This window comes from Ambystoma mexicanum, chromosome 3q (assembly GCF_040938575.1).
Source record: "Ambystoma mexicanum isolate Mex_15411 chromosome 3q, UKY_AmexF1_1, whole genome shotgun sequence".
NCBI classification, from domain to species: Eukaryota; Metazoa; Chordata; class Amphibia; order Caudata; family Ambystomatidae; genus Ambystoma; species Ambystoma mexicanum.
The window spans coordinates 1,016,008,904-1,016,024,901 of NC_090926.1; the positions used below are offsets into that span (position 1 = coordinate 1,016,008,904).

Here is a 15,998-nt window from a genome sequence, read left to right on the forward strand (position 1 = left end):
GGTGTTTCCCATTCATTCGCAGCCTAGCTGTCACTCACACAGCAGGGTGGCTGTCCTTCAAGGACAGCCAGCCAGCCAATCACCTTTGGGTGCATTCCTGTAACCAAGGGGAACCTCCCTCGCTTCCGGCCCTACCAGACACACTGGAGCCAGAGGCAGCCTTCAGCAGTGAATCCTTTCAAAGACAAAATGAACAAAGGGACCAAACCTGGTTTGGCGTGCAGTGTAAATCTCATAAAGGACCTTTACAACAAGAAATGGCGATAAAAGAAGACCTGGGCCATTTTGACAAAAGGAGCACTCATGGGTGCTTTATTGTAGCTGCAATTGCAGCCTGTGGTAAAAACACAATGATAGTAAAAAGTAAACCAGTGCCACCAGCCATTAATTGTAGAAAGGGTAACATAAAAATGTTACATGAGAAACCAGCCAAAGGGGATACTAAATAACCCCTCCAGCCCCCTATTGTAAGATAGTGTGTGCTGGCTCTAGAAAGTTACAAATGTAAGTAAAGTCAATTTCACTTCACTGCTCATGGAAACAGTCATTTATCCAAGAGAAGGTATTTAAACCTTTGGAAAATCTGAAACACTTCCCTGTGCCACTGCACTGAAGGTGCTGTGTGACAATGTAAAACAATGATGCCTATGGAGTTCGTCAGACTGCAAAACCAAGAGAAACAGTTCAGATTAAACCAAAACACCTGGGTAAGAGAGGAAAAGGGCTCACTCACTCCAATGTTAAAATTAAAAAGTACCAAAGTTCAGCAAAAGAGCTGGGGATCTCTAAGGAGGGAGGAATTAAACACTAAAATGAAAATTCTCACTAATGCAACTCCACTCCATGAAGTGTCTTGTAGACTTGAAGGGTGATATCATGCCTTACAGTCATGATTGGCCATTGTCACATGAAATACTTAGACAGGCTACTTTTCAAGGAGGCACACCCTGTTTGCATGACATAATTGTCATACTCTCTTTTGAAAGACGAGTTTCAGTTCTGCTCAAGTCACTAGAGCTAATTTGCACTTGGAACCTTTCCCTCTGAAATGTATTGTTTTACCCCTGTAGCCTCGTGCTGTACTGGAATCATATCTTGTCGGCTTGCATACCTGATGTAGCCCCTGTAACATGAGGTGAGGGTTTGCCAGTTTGTGCACTCATTCAAATGTTGCTATTACCCACCTTTACTTGCATACCTGATATAGCACCCTGTTAAATGAGATGAGGCTTTGCCAGTTTGTGCTCACATACCTATGTTGTCCCTTATGCTTGTGAGGTAACACAAACACCTATTTTGACTGTAACCAACATGCTTATTCTTGTACTATACGAACTGTACTATGCACTTTCTGTAACCGGCACATAGATGCCCGAGGGTTTTGTGCACGGATAAAAATGTAAAAATAAATAAATGTAATGGGTAGAGTGAGCTATAGCTGCTCTGGACAGCCAAACTTACATGCTCCTGGTGAAAGCAAACTTAATTCTATGCATAATATATGCATGCTTATGTTAAAAGATGCCTGTGCAGCTGCAACCCATATCAGTGCATCAACAATGTCAGGGGCACACATTTCAAGCTGCAAGCTACTAGTCAGACATGAAAAATCACTTGCCCTTTATGTTCCCCATGTGCATTGTTAGGGAGAATTCTCATTTAAGTGCTAATTCCCTTCAACCTTAGAGCCCCCCCAGCTCTTTTGCTGGACTTTAGGACTTTTTAATTTTAACCCTAGAGTGAGCAAGACCTCTTTCTCACGCTCTCATGCGTTTTGACCTGATTTGGATTGACTTTACTTACCTTTTCTCTTTGTAGGTCCAGCACACACCATCTTATGTGGCATGCTGGGGGGGGGGGTTACCTAGTAGTCCCTTATCCTACAATCTCATGTAAAAAAATGTATGTTACCCACCCTACTTTAAATGGCTGGTGGTAGTGGTCCAGACTTCTTTTTTCATCATTTTCTGTTTGTGAGTTCTTTCTTGGGTTTTACTCTGTGCGTCGAGGCAGATTTGAGCCCTTTGTTTGTTTTGTCTTTGGCAGGCTTTAGCCCTGAAGCCGCCTCTGGCTCCAGTGTGTCTGGGAGGAGAGGATGTGACGCAGGGTCCCGAAACTCGCCCGTCTCTAGGAATACCTGAATGCAACCAGTTCTGATTGGCTAGCTGGATGTCCTTTTAGGACAGCCACCCTGCTGTGTGATTGACAGCCTAGGCTGTACATGAATGGGAGAAACCTGCTTAAAAGGTGAGGGTTTTGGGACTAGAGGCAGAGTCAACCATTGGGGGAAAGACCCGACGAAGAAACCGTGAAAGAAACTTGCTTTATCCTCTGGACTGCCCGGTGAAGCCCTGCTGCTGTGCTGAAACTCCTTTTTCAATTCGACGGAGAAGCTCCGGAATGGACGACTTCTCCCCTTGGGTTAGTGGGACCAACTAACCCCGAGACAAACTCCACTGGACCATCTTCTCCGACTGGCTGTACTTCTTCGCTGATGCAAGAACCGAGTGCCAGGGGTCAAGAATTCCACAGCCGATTGAAACCTCTGAAATCGGTACAGAAGCTCCAGGAGTCTCCTAAGGACCCTCCAGAAGCAGGACGACCAGAGCGCGGGTCTCCTCACCAGAGTACAGGACCTAATGAGTGAAGGAAGCCCAACCAGTATCCGAGATCCGCGACAGTGTGGTTTATGAAGTGCTGAAACCACGAAGTGCCGCTGACCCGAAAAAGAGCCTGTAGCTGATGACGACCTCCCAACTAACGCAGAAGGAGCTCTCCAGACGTCCCTATCCTCCCTCTTGTCCCCACGACTGAGGCTCAGGAACATGGGGTCTGCACCTCTGTAGCAAGGCAGAATCAAGCTGGACCTCTTTTCTTCAAACCAGAGGTACTGTTTAGACTTGGGGCACTTGCCTCACTGTCTTTTAACTGTGCTTTTCCCAGTTGGGAATTGCATTGGCTTACCTTTAGACTTGATTCCAACTCTCTTTTCGCAGCCTTAACAGCTTGTGACCCTACAAGTGATTGTCTAACAAACTCTCTAACTTTGTGCAATACTTTGATTCTAAGAAGGGCCTCAGCTCCATAGACTGTTTCAAATTGACTTTGGCTGTCCTGGTTCCCTGGAGACTCTTCTAGCCCATTGACATTGATATTGTTTGTCTCTCATTGGTGGCAACTAGTTTTAGACTGTTACTGCTGGGAAAGGCTTGTCTAGATTTCATTGGAAGATTTAGTTGTCCTCCCATTTACTGGGAACCTGTTTAACCTTTTCCTTCCTTAACCCCTTAAGGGCCAGGCTATTATGTAAGTCTATGCAAAAAGGATGAGCATGCTCGCCCTTGGCACTTAAGATAAACCTTTCCTGTCCGCAACCTCAGAATCTGCAAAGTACAACTCGTGTGATATATAAATGCCCCTACCACCCATGTGATTGAAGTCACCTCAGGGTGTAGGAATTGTGTAAGAAGCGTATCCAAAGATTATCCACTAACCTGTCTTGATTCTGAAAAGTATTTTTAAACAATGTTTATTTAAAAATTGATGTTAATTAAATAAATAACTATTTATAACTGAAACCTTGAGTCTAAAAGATACTTGGCTACTTGTATTTACGGATTTCAACTGTACAGCTGCTCAGTCACACTACCAATTTGTGTAGTACAGACTTATACCAAAAGGTGGGTTACCTAATACCAAGCAGATAAGTGTTGTGTAGTCTCACACAGTGTGACTGCATCAATTCCTACCTAACATGCATTAATCACACATTTCTTACTTGCCAAGAGTCAACTATCACTCGTCAACCACTTATGCCACTGAAATAGAGTGAGCATGAACCTACCTCGAGACAGTTGACAAAGAGAGCATACATTTCAGTCTTATCGTCTTTTTCCAGAATATTGTTCTCTTGCAGGCCGGATAGGTACTTCTGGATGTATATTTTTACATCATCAAAGCTATGGAAGCAAAAGAAAAGAAATACATCAAACTGGGGCAGAATAAATAGTTACATAAAGCCTTCACAAACTCGCCCCTTTCTGAGCCCTGAATACACATTGGTTCACTCAAAGGATCGGGATTTGACACTTCTGTGGGACACTGGAGTAATATTCCTCAGAATGCCACTTTCTTTTGAACATGGAGCTCCGGGGCTGCACAACAGTCAGAGCCTGCTCCAAGAGATTTTCTGTTTGTGGCCTCATGAAGATTGAGCTTCAGTCCTGATGAAAAGCTGGGCCCCTATAAAGCAGCCTTTGTGAAAGTGGCTGCTTGGAAATCCGGACCTGAAATCCAGCAGACTACTGTTGGTCTCCCCACAGCAAGGGTCATTCTTGAGAGTGCTTACAAAACCAGTCAGTAGCTTCACTTACTCTCAGCCCCCTTGCTGCAGAGCAGTCAAGACACTAGAGAGCCCTTTTAAAAGTGCATTTCAGTAAGATTGACCTCCAAGGTGAATTGCCACAATACAACAGCTGCTCAGAGGTCCCACGGTGCACAAACTGCCTCTGCCCTCATGAGCAATGCTACCGTTCTGTGACAATAGCAAATATACTGAACAATCTCTGACAGTGTAAGGGTGCTAAAATTGATTCCCAAAATCCACACTGGTTGTGGATTTTGGGTAGACCAGCCTAATTTGGTGAACAGGAAAGACACTTCAGTCTACCCGAACTCAATCAAGGTAGGTAGTAGAGCAGCAGCACATAGCCTTAGGAGGGGGCGAAGGTGGTTTAGTGATACAATGAGTCCACACATAACATCAATAGTTCCAGTTATACAGACAAGTACAAATATAATGATTTATTAGGCAAACATTCCCATTATGGGGACAACTGCTGGAGGCACCGTCGGACGATCTGGCAGTTGATCAAGTGTTCGCACCCTTCTGGACAACGGTAGCAGCCAACAGCCAAGAATAAGATCCTGGCAGTAAACGGCAGGATGCAGCAGTAAAACGGCTCAGAATTGGTTCCAAAGTGGACAGTGCTTGACACAGGGGATATGGGGATGTCAGCATGAGTTTCCAGAAATCCAGATTGGACTTCCAGCAGCAAAAAAAAAACTGGGATAAGTCCAGTCCAGCGCACTTAACAAGTGTTGCCTAGTGAGGGCTTTAGAAATTGGTCAAACTGGTAGGAATCTGTCGGAAAAATACTCCAGCCAGATGGCAGACCTCTCACCACCACGGTACAGGAACCAGCATGCAAGAAAAAGTTAGGGCCAGAACAGAACCTAAATATCCATGTGAAAATTGGTCGGCAAAATGAGGGCAGAGGGTCAGATGACCAACCATACTAGTTGGTCACAGAATGCCACTCAGTCCAAACCATCCCCACAGAAGTAAGAGGGCTTGTGCAGGGACCTATACCAGCCTAAACCAGTTAGGACAAATGTTAGGAAAGATTTTCTTTTTGCCGCTTTCTTCCATAGACCTCTATGGGACACCTTTCTTTTTGTTTTGTTGGTAATCCTGACAACTTTTGGAGGTAAGTAAAGCCTTTAGCTTTACATCATTTGCTTTCTGCTCATTTTCATGGGGAGACTGATAAGTCCATAAGACTATCAATGCTGCGAGACCCTGTCTCTCTTCATGGTTATCTTTTACAACTGCACACATCACCCTAAAGTGAAGTGCGGTTAGGATACTTTGTATCCTTATATCTTTCTTTTTTAACTTTTGGGTTGCAAATGCAATGTGTCCGGGACTACGGACGTTTTACTCGTGCACTTTTGCATTTTCCGTATATGGCTACTCTGGGAGGATAGCACTGTAAGATGGGCGTGCCACAAGATTTCTGCCTGTCCTTTGGCCATATTGTTCATTGGCCTAGTTCCTGCCCGCTCAGGTCCAGAATTGCCTTATATGGATAGCCCTTTCCTGGGCAAAGCTGCTGATTTCACAAGCTATGTGGTGGTGTGTGTATAAGCCTGGATGTGGGGGCTGGGAGGTCTGGTCCCAGTGCACAGCCTGGTGCCTGGATGTCTCTTGCCGAACAAAATGTGTAGCAAGTGTCTATCCATGATTGGATAGTGCGACAATTCACCAGATCCCGTCACTTCTCCCCAGAGGGAAGTCCTTCTCTATGATTCAAGGGAGGTGTGGCCGCTACCCAATAATCCCCCTAGGGGTAGTAAAAAGCAGGCGGACCTAAAAGGGAGAGACTCCCTTCATGGGGATGGGGACTCATGTCTGGTGAAAGGCCTCCCTAAATCCTTGCTCCCAGAAGCCTTAACATTGTTGACTCCTTCCCTTTCCTCACTAGAGAATAATACTGTGTGCTATTGTGACGTTTCCACGGTCTAATCTATACATTATTTTAGTACTGATTCAAAGAAGACCCAAGAAATCTATAGATTAACCATGGGAGGAATCAACCAGGAACTGTGACGAGGTGGCCCCAAAGAGGCATGAAGATTACATCAAGGGCATTGGGTAACACCTCTGATGATAATCTGGGGCAGACGTAGCTGTATAAAATAGAAACTGAGAACTGACTATATGAGAGAAGCAGGAAGAGCATCCACGGAAGTTGGCGTCCGTTCTGCGTTGCCCGGGAAATTGAAACCTGCGGCAAACCGAACCCAGGTAGATAGCCGGTCGCCAGGTAGATAAGAGGAAGCTGGAAGAAGTATTGCGAGGCGGTTAGCGACCGACTCGCTGCTGGCAGGCAAGGAACCCAGTGGTGGCGTGAACCGTAATATCCATTTAACAGCGTAAAGACCGCTGCGACAGATCGGTGGAGCTTAACCAGCAAAGAAGAGGCTGCAGAGTCGCACGCAGAAGAAACCCGAGCAACGACCCCAGGAAGAACTGGTAATGCGCCATAAACTAAAGAAAGGTAACGGGAGCTGTGCCAGAGCCGGGCGGTTTCCGGGGAGGTGCAAGAATCAAGAAGCACTCAGGAGCAATCTCCCTCGACACAGTGGTGATACCGAAAGAACCAAAAGTTAAGCACTCAGGAGTAATCTCTCTTGTCACAGTAGTGATACCCAGAGAACCAAGAGTCAAGAAGGACTTGGTAATAACCTTCCTCGTCACAGTAGTGTGAAGATAAAAGCTACAAACTACAAGAATGCCATGGGAGTGAGCTCCCTCGTCATAGTGATAACTAAAGTATGTGAGAGATATCAGAAGGATAAAGAACTGGCTGAAAGTAATGAAGTATTGGCAATCGGAAGAAGTGCGAAAAAGGCCTCGATACTACAGTTTAAAAGTGCATGGGAAGAATAAAAGAGGCTTTGTAAAACGTATGAGAAGAAACAACAAGAACCAGTTTACAGAACTTTTCCAGATGGACCAGTAGAAGGGAGTCATTCTCCTGGTCTAGGTCTAGTTGGTAAATCACACCCTTTTGCAAGAGACTGCTGTTGAGTACACCTGAGACTGAAGTACTTCACCAGGAGAAGGGAGTCGTACTCCTGGTGGTCGATCAGGAACTTTATGCACCCTAGTTAATTCTAGGATGAGGTAGTGAAAACCTCCCCACTAGTAGGGGAGTAGGGAGCGAGAAGTTTCTTACCCCATTTAATATAAGTCTATAGCCAAAATGATAACACCTCGTCAGCCTCCAGCACCAACTCCAGTGAAGTACTGTTGAAGCCCTGCTCCTCTGTGCGATCTCAATAAGACCCTCGTCAGTGGTTGAGTACAGCCAGTCCTGATCCATGCCTTCTGACCCTTCAGAAGTGTCCCTGGACAAACGGCTGGACTGAACAGCTCTATGCTGGGTTACCTCACTGCAGCCGTTGCCATTCGGAGTTCGTTCTTGGAACTTGGAGGATCTTCAACTTGTACAACAAAATGCCTGCGGCTGCATTTTAAGCCATCTTGCATCAACGGAAACAGTGGAGAACCTGCTCCTTTGTTCGTCCCTGGATGATTGCCTATTGCCACCTGATCATGGGGACTGCCATTGCAATGTCTTCTTCACGTTCTAGAGCTGTCCTGAAAATGGCCTCTGCACCTGTGACCCTTGGACCTTGCTCGACCAGACCAAGCACAGAAGACTGTCCCCAACAGATTCTGGAACCTCAGCAGTGTTCTCTGGAGAAATTGGAGTCTGGGGGGTAAATTGTTAGGGGAGATTTCCTTAAGTCCTACTGGCAGTAAGACTTTAGTAAGCAATCCCAGGGGTTTATAGATCCCCCCAACTCTTAGTATCAGTCTGTACTAGCGCAGGACCTTGGTAGTGTAGCAGGGCAGTCAGGCTCATCTTAAGAGGAGGATGTGAGCAGTAGGTAAGTACAGTGAATCTTAGCTAGACAGGCACAACAAAAAGCACTTGCATACATATTTATATAAAAGTTAACTATTTATTATATTTACACCAGAATAACTTTAAATACTTCAGCTGTTTATGGCAGAACACTTAGGAATACTAGATATTACACTTCAAAGGGCACTTTCACTTTTGTGTTTGTTAGGCAAGATTGTATGCAGTACCCTGTGGGAGACTGCACCAGCCTTGTCCTCTTGGCAATAGTTAGCCCAACCTTTGGTATAAGCATGTACTACACAAGTTGGTAGAGTGACTGAGCAGCCAGACTCATCTCAAGAGGGGTCAATGTGAGCTGACTAACAGTCCTCAATGGTATTACTTTGGGATGCCTAGTAGCATGGTCTACCGCAACCAATATAAATCGGTTGCCTGAATATGTGGGAGGGTCTAGGGAACCAATAATGATAGGATATGATATGGCATTTGTAACACGCCTATACACAAGTGTTTCAAGGCGTGAGTGTTTCAATGTCAATCCCTACCCTCTCAAAAGAAACTCCCACCACAGGGAGGTGCACCAAGAGTGATAAGTTCTTGGCTCCACTCTTGCCAGAAGTCTGACAAGTGTGACAGCCTCTACAGAATGTATATACATCAGACTACATTGTAAGCCAGTAGAAATATAGAGTAATCCTTTCCTTGGTCTTTTTAAAACTTAAGTGACCAGCTAAAGGAATCTCATGGGCTAACTGTAGAAACTCGGGGGTCACCTCCTGAGACACTACATGTCGTCTGTAGTCCCCTGGGGTAGACTAAACAGGCTCACTGTAAAGGACGCCATCCTCCCAGTACAGCCTGTGCTTCCCTGGCTCTTGCCCTTCCAGCTGGGAAGCTGCCTGTTGCTGAAGTCCTTCAAAAGTAGGACACTCTCTTTGAGCTTTGCTAAAGTCTGCCCTAGAGGGTCCACCTTCTGCAAGCAAAGTCTGCAGCTCAGGATGGTCTTTAGGATTCAGATCTCCAACATAGGGAAGGGCTTCTTCCAGCACTGTTTCACCAGTAGCAGTATCACCATTCTCTGGTTGTTCCTCACACTCAGCCTCAGCTGGTGGAGAGGTCACAGGTGTGACCTTGGACTGTCCACTCGGGGGATGTCCTTGTCCTTTGAACAGGGGTAACACCTTTCTTTTTTTCAGAGACCTTGGGTTTCCCCTTTGTCTCCTTCTTTGTCCTAGAAGTTGAAGGGTCTCCTTCCAGTGGACTGGAATTTAGAAGATCCTCTGCAACTTCCTCTTGAGAGTCACCTAAAGTTGCCTCTCTGGTCAATCTCGTTTGCTCCTGCTTCCTTGTACTGGGAGGCCTGAGGGTGCTTGATACAACTCCAAGAGTTTTTAGGTCATTCCCAAACAGGACTCTCCCAAGCACCTCACTTTGTACATTGACAGGAATCCTCAAGAGTCATATTGTTGCACTGGATGAGAGCTGGTAGTCTAGGAATCATTTGGAGTGGCCCCCAGCAAGCTTAGTGGGAGCCTTAGGTGCCTTAGCAACATCTGCTGGCTTGAGAAAAGTTTCATCCACTACAGTAATGCTGGCCCCAGTGTCTCTAATGGCAGGGGTTTCCTCTCCATTCAGAAGTACACTGTCCTTGTAATATTCTTTGGTATTGTCTGGAATAGAGTTATAGACATCTACATTCTGCTGTTCCTATAGCCCCAGTAATAATAAAGAAACACTGGCTGAGACTCCAATGGGGTCCTCAGCCAATACCTGAAAGTTACCACTAGCCATATGAACTTCATCCTCAGGGATGAAGGCTAAGGAGGCAGTGTGGATCTCTGAAGGTTTACCCTTACACATCCGGGATGCCCTTTCACATGATCAGTTGACCCACAAGCATAACATTTACCAAATGTTTTCTGGAATGGGGGCTTCTGCTGACTTCTCTCTGGTTTAGCACCAGAGGTTTCACTAGACTGACCTGGTTTCCCATGTGGCTTACCCTTCTATGTTTGTGGCCCTCTTCTGGGTGGCTGGAGTGACTGAGCAGCCAGGCTTATCTCAAGAGGGGTCAATGTAAGCTGTAGGGTTGTAACACAGAGTTTCACTATGACAGTTAGGTTTCTTGATAATACTATTATTAATTTAACAGTCAGTTGAATAAGCCTTCTTTAGAAGGGAGCAAAATATGTAACACTTTAAAATATACTTCAAAACACACTCTTAGCTTCTCTAATCAGATGATACCCATTGGGAATGGCACACAGACACCTCATACACCCTCAGGTGACTTCAATAGCTAAGACACTGTGGACATTGATTTATCACTGCTACATTTAGAGCAATACTGAGTTTGGTGCAAAGGTAAGATATGGGAATAAAACAAAGGTTAACAAATAATTTGTAAACTGGTAAGTACTCTTTGAGCCCTCCAATACAAAGTAAATTAACCTTTTCCTGGGGGAAAGGCAAAAGCACAAAGTCAGAGGTAAGGAGAGTCGCTCAGGGAGCCATGACAGCCAATGATAGTTGAGATGGAGATCTTTTTGCAGGTAAGTAAAAAGTCTTGCACAATGTTTTTAGACAAGTTTGGAGAAATGAAATCACTGAAGGGCCACAAGCTGGGAGGCTTGTGAGGGACAAAGCTGAAAGCAACTCTGCAAGGATAACCAAGACAATTCTCAACTGAGAGCTAGCAAGGCTACATGACAAGAGGTATGTCCTCTTAGTTTTACAGTACCTTTAGTTAGAGGAAAAACTGCTTCCAGCTGGCTTCTGTTCCTGTGTAGGTCTGCAGATCCAGTGTTCATGGGCCTCAGTCGTCGGAACAAGAGGGAGGACATCTAGGGACTCCTGCACTACGAATGGAAGGTCTGCAGCAAAAATGGGCAAACTTCAAATCTGCTGCACTTTGCGGTTTCAGCTCCTTGCGTCTCTCGCAAACAGCACCACTGCGGTTCTTAGATACCACTATGGACTTTCCTCGCATCTGGGGTCCAGCACTCTGTTGAAGTGGCTCAGGCTTGGTCAGTCCTGCTTCCTGGGAGTCTGGAGGATCTTCCACAAGCGCAGGTCTGACTTAAAAGTGATGCACTCTGTTTGGTGTTCTTCTCCCTGGCACTTCGGTTCCAGCAGCGGAAGTACAGCCAGCTCCGAGAGGATGTCCAAACAAGTTCACTTTGGAGTTGATTGGTCCCACCAACTCAAGGGGAGAAGTCGTCCTGCAGGGCTTCTCTAGTCGAGACGAATTCGGAGCTTCAACACAGCAGCAGGGGTTCACTGGGCAAACCAACGGTCCAGGAGTTGCAGCAGGAGTCTCTCCCAAGTTTTTCTTCGGATTCCTTCATCCAGTGGTTGACTCTGCCTTCCAACCCAAAAAGCTTCGCCTTTTATGCAGGTTTCTCCCATTCATTCCTGCCTAGCTGTCAATCACACAGCAGGGTGTCTGTCCTCCAAGGACAGCCAGCCGGCCAATCACCTATCGGTGCATTCCTATAACCATGGGGATTAAGAACAGGGAGTTTTGGTAATCTCACTCACTTCCTGCCCCTGCCGGACACACTGGAGCCAGAGGCGGGCTTCACCAGTGAATCCTGCCAAAGACAAAACAAACAAAGGGACCAACCTGGTTTGGCGCACAGAGTAATTCTCAAGAATTATTGAGAATAATTCTTGAGAATTTCGCCATTTCTTATTTCCAATAAGAAATGGCGAAATAAGACGACAGGACCATTTTGACAAAATGGGCACCCTTGGGTGTCTTACTGCAGCTGCAATTGCAGCCTAGGGTAAAAAATGCACAATGGTAGGAAAAAGTAAACCACTACTGAAGGGTAGCCCATACTTACAGGGGTACCCCTTACAAATATTGGGTTACCCCTAATCACACTCACACCAGATTAAAGTTCACCCCGCTAGGGAATTAAGACCAAGAGTCTCATCTTGCAAGGATAACAAATTTAATCTGAACAAAAATGAGGATGTGGGCGGGGCTAAGGACTCTGCTCCCCGACCAGCATTCTGTCTTCCGTGGCTGGCTCCTCCAGACTGATGCCAAGCAGGCGCCTTATATACTGTTCAACTTGGTTACTGGATACTGGCATAGCTCATCCAAAACTGTACTTCTTCCCATACAAGGGACGCTGCAGTCTTCCTTTTTGCATGGCCGGGTTGCCATCTAGGACAAAACCACTTACCATACTGCTGCCTAGGCAAGAATAAATTGTAACTCTTGTTTAACATGACAATGCATTACTTACCGTAAAAGCATTTCTGATGGTTGTATCTGCTTAGATTCACATGCTGTGCATAGGTCCGACATCCAGTGGTCACTGCAGAGTATTGCATTTTGTTTTTCGTAGTCGAAAAGGGACGTCGACAAGGCGTGTCTGAAACACTATCCCTATAGTGACGTGCGTTGTACCCACAATCCCTCACGCGTCAGGTCCCTCTGTTTGTATTTTTCTGCCCTGAGGGAGCCTTCTAGACGTGAGTGAGTACAGAAAAGAGAGATATAAAAAGGAAGTCTATGTTCCTTCCATCCGAGCGGGGAGGAAGGGTGGGCGCATGTGAATCTAAGCAGATACAACCATCAGAAATGCTTTTACGGTAAGTAATGCATTGTCTTCTGATGTTTGTTAATCTGCTTAGAATCACATGCTGTGCATAGACTAGCGAGCAGTACCCGGAGTTGGCGGTGGGTTATGAGAAGGAACAGTAGAGAAAAGGTGTCTTAATACTGCCTGTCCCACCTGGGAGTCAGATCTAGAGTGTGCATCTAGACAGTAGTGTTTTGTAAAGGTGTGCACAGAACTCCAGGTAGCCGCTTCGCAGATGGACTCAAGGGGAACATTTGCAATGAATGCTATGGACGCCCCCGTGCCTCGAGTAGAGTGTGCTCTTGGCCTAAAGGGCAGTTCTCTCTTAGCAAGAGTATAGCAGAGAGTGATGCATTGAACAATCCATCTAGAAATAGTGGACTTTGAAACTGCATCTCCTTCTCTTCCTGCTGCCACCGAGACGAAGAATTGATTAGTCTTCCTCAGTGGTCTGGTTCTTTCCATGTAGAACATGACCGCTCTGCGTACATCTAGTGTGTGCAGAGTCCTTTCTCCCAAATTGGAAGGATTTTGAAAGAACGTTGGTAGTTCTATAGATTGGTTTACGTGGAATTTAGAAATAAATTTCGGAGCAAACCTAGGGTGAGTGCGTAGAACCACCTTATCTCTGTGAACTGTAACGAAGGGGTCTAGAATAGAAAGAGCCTGAAGTTCACTTACTCTCCTAATGGAGGTGATAGCTATTAAAAAAGCAGTCTTAAGAGTGAGGTGTTTAAGAGATGCTTTGTGCATGGGTTCGAATGGTGAGCCCATGAGTCTGGTAAGTACCACATTAAGGTCCCATCCGGGAGCTGGGTCAGCTATCGGGGGGGTGTATTCTTTTTACTCCCTCCATGAAGGCCTTTATAACAGGGATCTTCCACCACGACACTTTGAGTTGGGAAGTGGTGTATGCAGAAAGTGCCGCTAAGTGGACTTTAATGGAGTTAAACACTAGACCTGAATCCAATAGGTGGGTCAGGTATAGAACAATATGTGTGGGAGAGCAGTCAATAGGGTTGATGCTTTTACTCCTGCACCAGATGACAAATCTTTTCCACTTGCTAGAATAGCAGTGGCGAGTGTTAGGTTTTCTGGCTTCCCTGAGGATGTCCATGCATCTCTGCGGGAGCTGTAGATGTCCGAACTCTATGCTCTCAGGAGCCAAGCTGCTAAGTTAATGTTCTGGGGGCATGGATGCAGAGTCCTGCCTTTGTCCTGTGACAGCATGTTGTACGGGCAGGGGAGTTTCACTGGGGGAGATAGAGACATCTCCATCAAGTGAGCGAACCATGGCTGTCGGGCCCACATAGGGGCCACTAGTATCATGGTCACTTGTTCCTGGTGCATCTTGTGCACCACCCTGTTGAGAAGGGGAGTCGGGGGAAAAGCGTAAACAAATTTCCCTGACCATTGCATCGACAGACCGTTCCCCTTGGATTGGTTCTGGGGGTACCTGGAGGCGTAACTTAGGCATTGTGAGTTCTCCAGGGTTGCGAACAGGTCTATTTCTGGGAATCCCCATTGTGTGAAGACGTCGAAGACTATGTCTTCGTGCAGTCGCCATTCGTACTCTTCGGGCAGGGGGAAATCTCTGCCGAGTTTGTCTGCCAGCAGATTGAGTTCTCCTGGTACATGTTGTGACAGTAGGAACATGTTTTGTCTGAGAGCCCACTTCCATATATTTTGGGCCAGTTTGGACAGTCCTGGAGAGTGGGTGCCCCCATGCTTGTTGATGTAGTACATGGCTGTGGTGCTGTCTGTAAGGACCATCACTGTCTTGCCTTGTAGGTGTTCCTGGAAGGCTTTTAGCGCCTTGAACACAGCTAGTAGCTCCAGTAGATTTATGTGTTTGGATGCTACGTTCGGAGTCAACACTCCGTGAGCAGTCTGATGGGATAGGTGAGCCCCCCATCCTGTGAGGGATGCGTCTGTGGTTAGAGTGGCTTCCGCCGCGGGTGTGGCAAAGGGTTTCCCTTTGTCCACCACCGTAGCGAGAGAACCAAGGCCTGCAAGACCACCACTAGATCGTCCCATAGTCCGCTGGCCTGACACCACTGGCTGTTGAGCCACTCTTGCATAGGGCGCATGCGCAGGCGCGCGTGAGGTACCAAATAAATACACGACGCCATCATTCCTAGCAAGCGCATTGCTTTGCGTACCGTCACCTCTCGACCGGTCACATATTGAGGGATCTGAAACAGCATGTTTTGGACCCTCTCTTTGGAGGGGAAGACAAGGCCGTCCCTTGTTTGAATTAGAGCCCCTAGGAATTGCTTGATTTGACTGGGGTCTAAACTGGACTTCTTTTCGTTGATGGAGAAGCCCAACTGGAACAAAAGGTCTACCGTCTTTTGGGTATTGGAGAAGCATGTTTCGTAAGAATCCCCTGTTATGAGCCAGTCGTCGAGGTAAGGGTAAACTGGGATGGACAACCTGCGCAGGTGGGCCGCTGCCACTGCCAGCACCTTCGTGAATACCCTTGGTGCTGATGCTATGCCGAAGGGTAGCACTCTGAACTGGTAGTGTTTGCCCTCTATCATGAACCTGAGGTATCTTCTGTGCGCTGGCAACATTAAAATATGAAAGTATGCATCTTTCATGTCCAATGTTGTCATGTAATCTCCCTGTGAAAGCAGTGGGATCACTTCTTGTAAGGTTACCATACGAAACTTTTGGGGTTTGATAAACTTGTTCGCTGGGCGCAGATCTAATACAGGGCGCATGGTTAGATCCTTTTTGGGTACAAGGAAGTACACTGAATAAATACCTTCCGTTACCTGAGATAGAGGCACAACCTCTATGGCTCCTTTTTCCAGCAGTTGTTGTACTTCTTGGAGAAGGATGGCAAAATGGTTCCGGTGTCATGCGTCGTCCCCTCGGGGGTCTGTAGGATGGGGAACTGTTGAATTCGATGCAGTATCCGTGGGCTACGGTGGAAAGTACCCAACGGTCTGACGTTATACCCTCCCATGCAGGAAGAAAGGATGTTATCCGGCCCCCGACCGGTGTTGCATGGGAGGGGACGCGAATCTTCGCATCACTTGGAGTTGTTGGGGGCTTGGGAGCCTCTGGGGGTGGACCCCCGACCTCTCCCTTTACCCCGGCGCTGGCCTCTTTGGCTGTACTGCCCACTATTGGTCTGGTAATTGGTGGCAGGGTACTGTTGCTGCTGATTTTG

The 15,998-nt window shown here is 46.6% G+C and overlaps 1 protein-coding gene across 3 annotated transcripts in view; it reads right to left on the bottom strand.

Annotated features, from left to right (window-relative positions):
* Positions 1–15,998, bottom strand: part of RNF213 (ring finger protein 213) — a 3,248,263-nt gene that overhangs the window by 738,140 nt on the left and 2,494,125 nt on the right. For all 3 annotated transcript variants that reach the window (XM_069655189.1, XM_069655190.1, XM_069655188.1), the window contains one exon: positions 3,845–3,959. In XM_069655189.1, the coding sequence (XP_069511290.1) occupies positions 3,845–3,959 (115 nt within the window). The remainder of the gene's footprint in view (positions 1–3,844; positions 3,960–15,998) is intronic.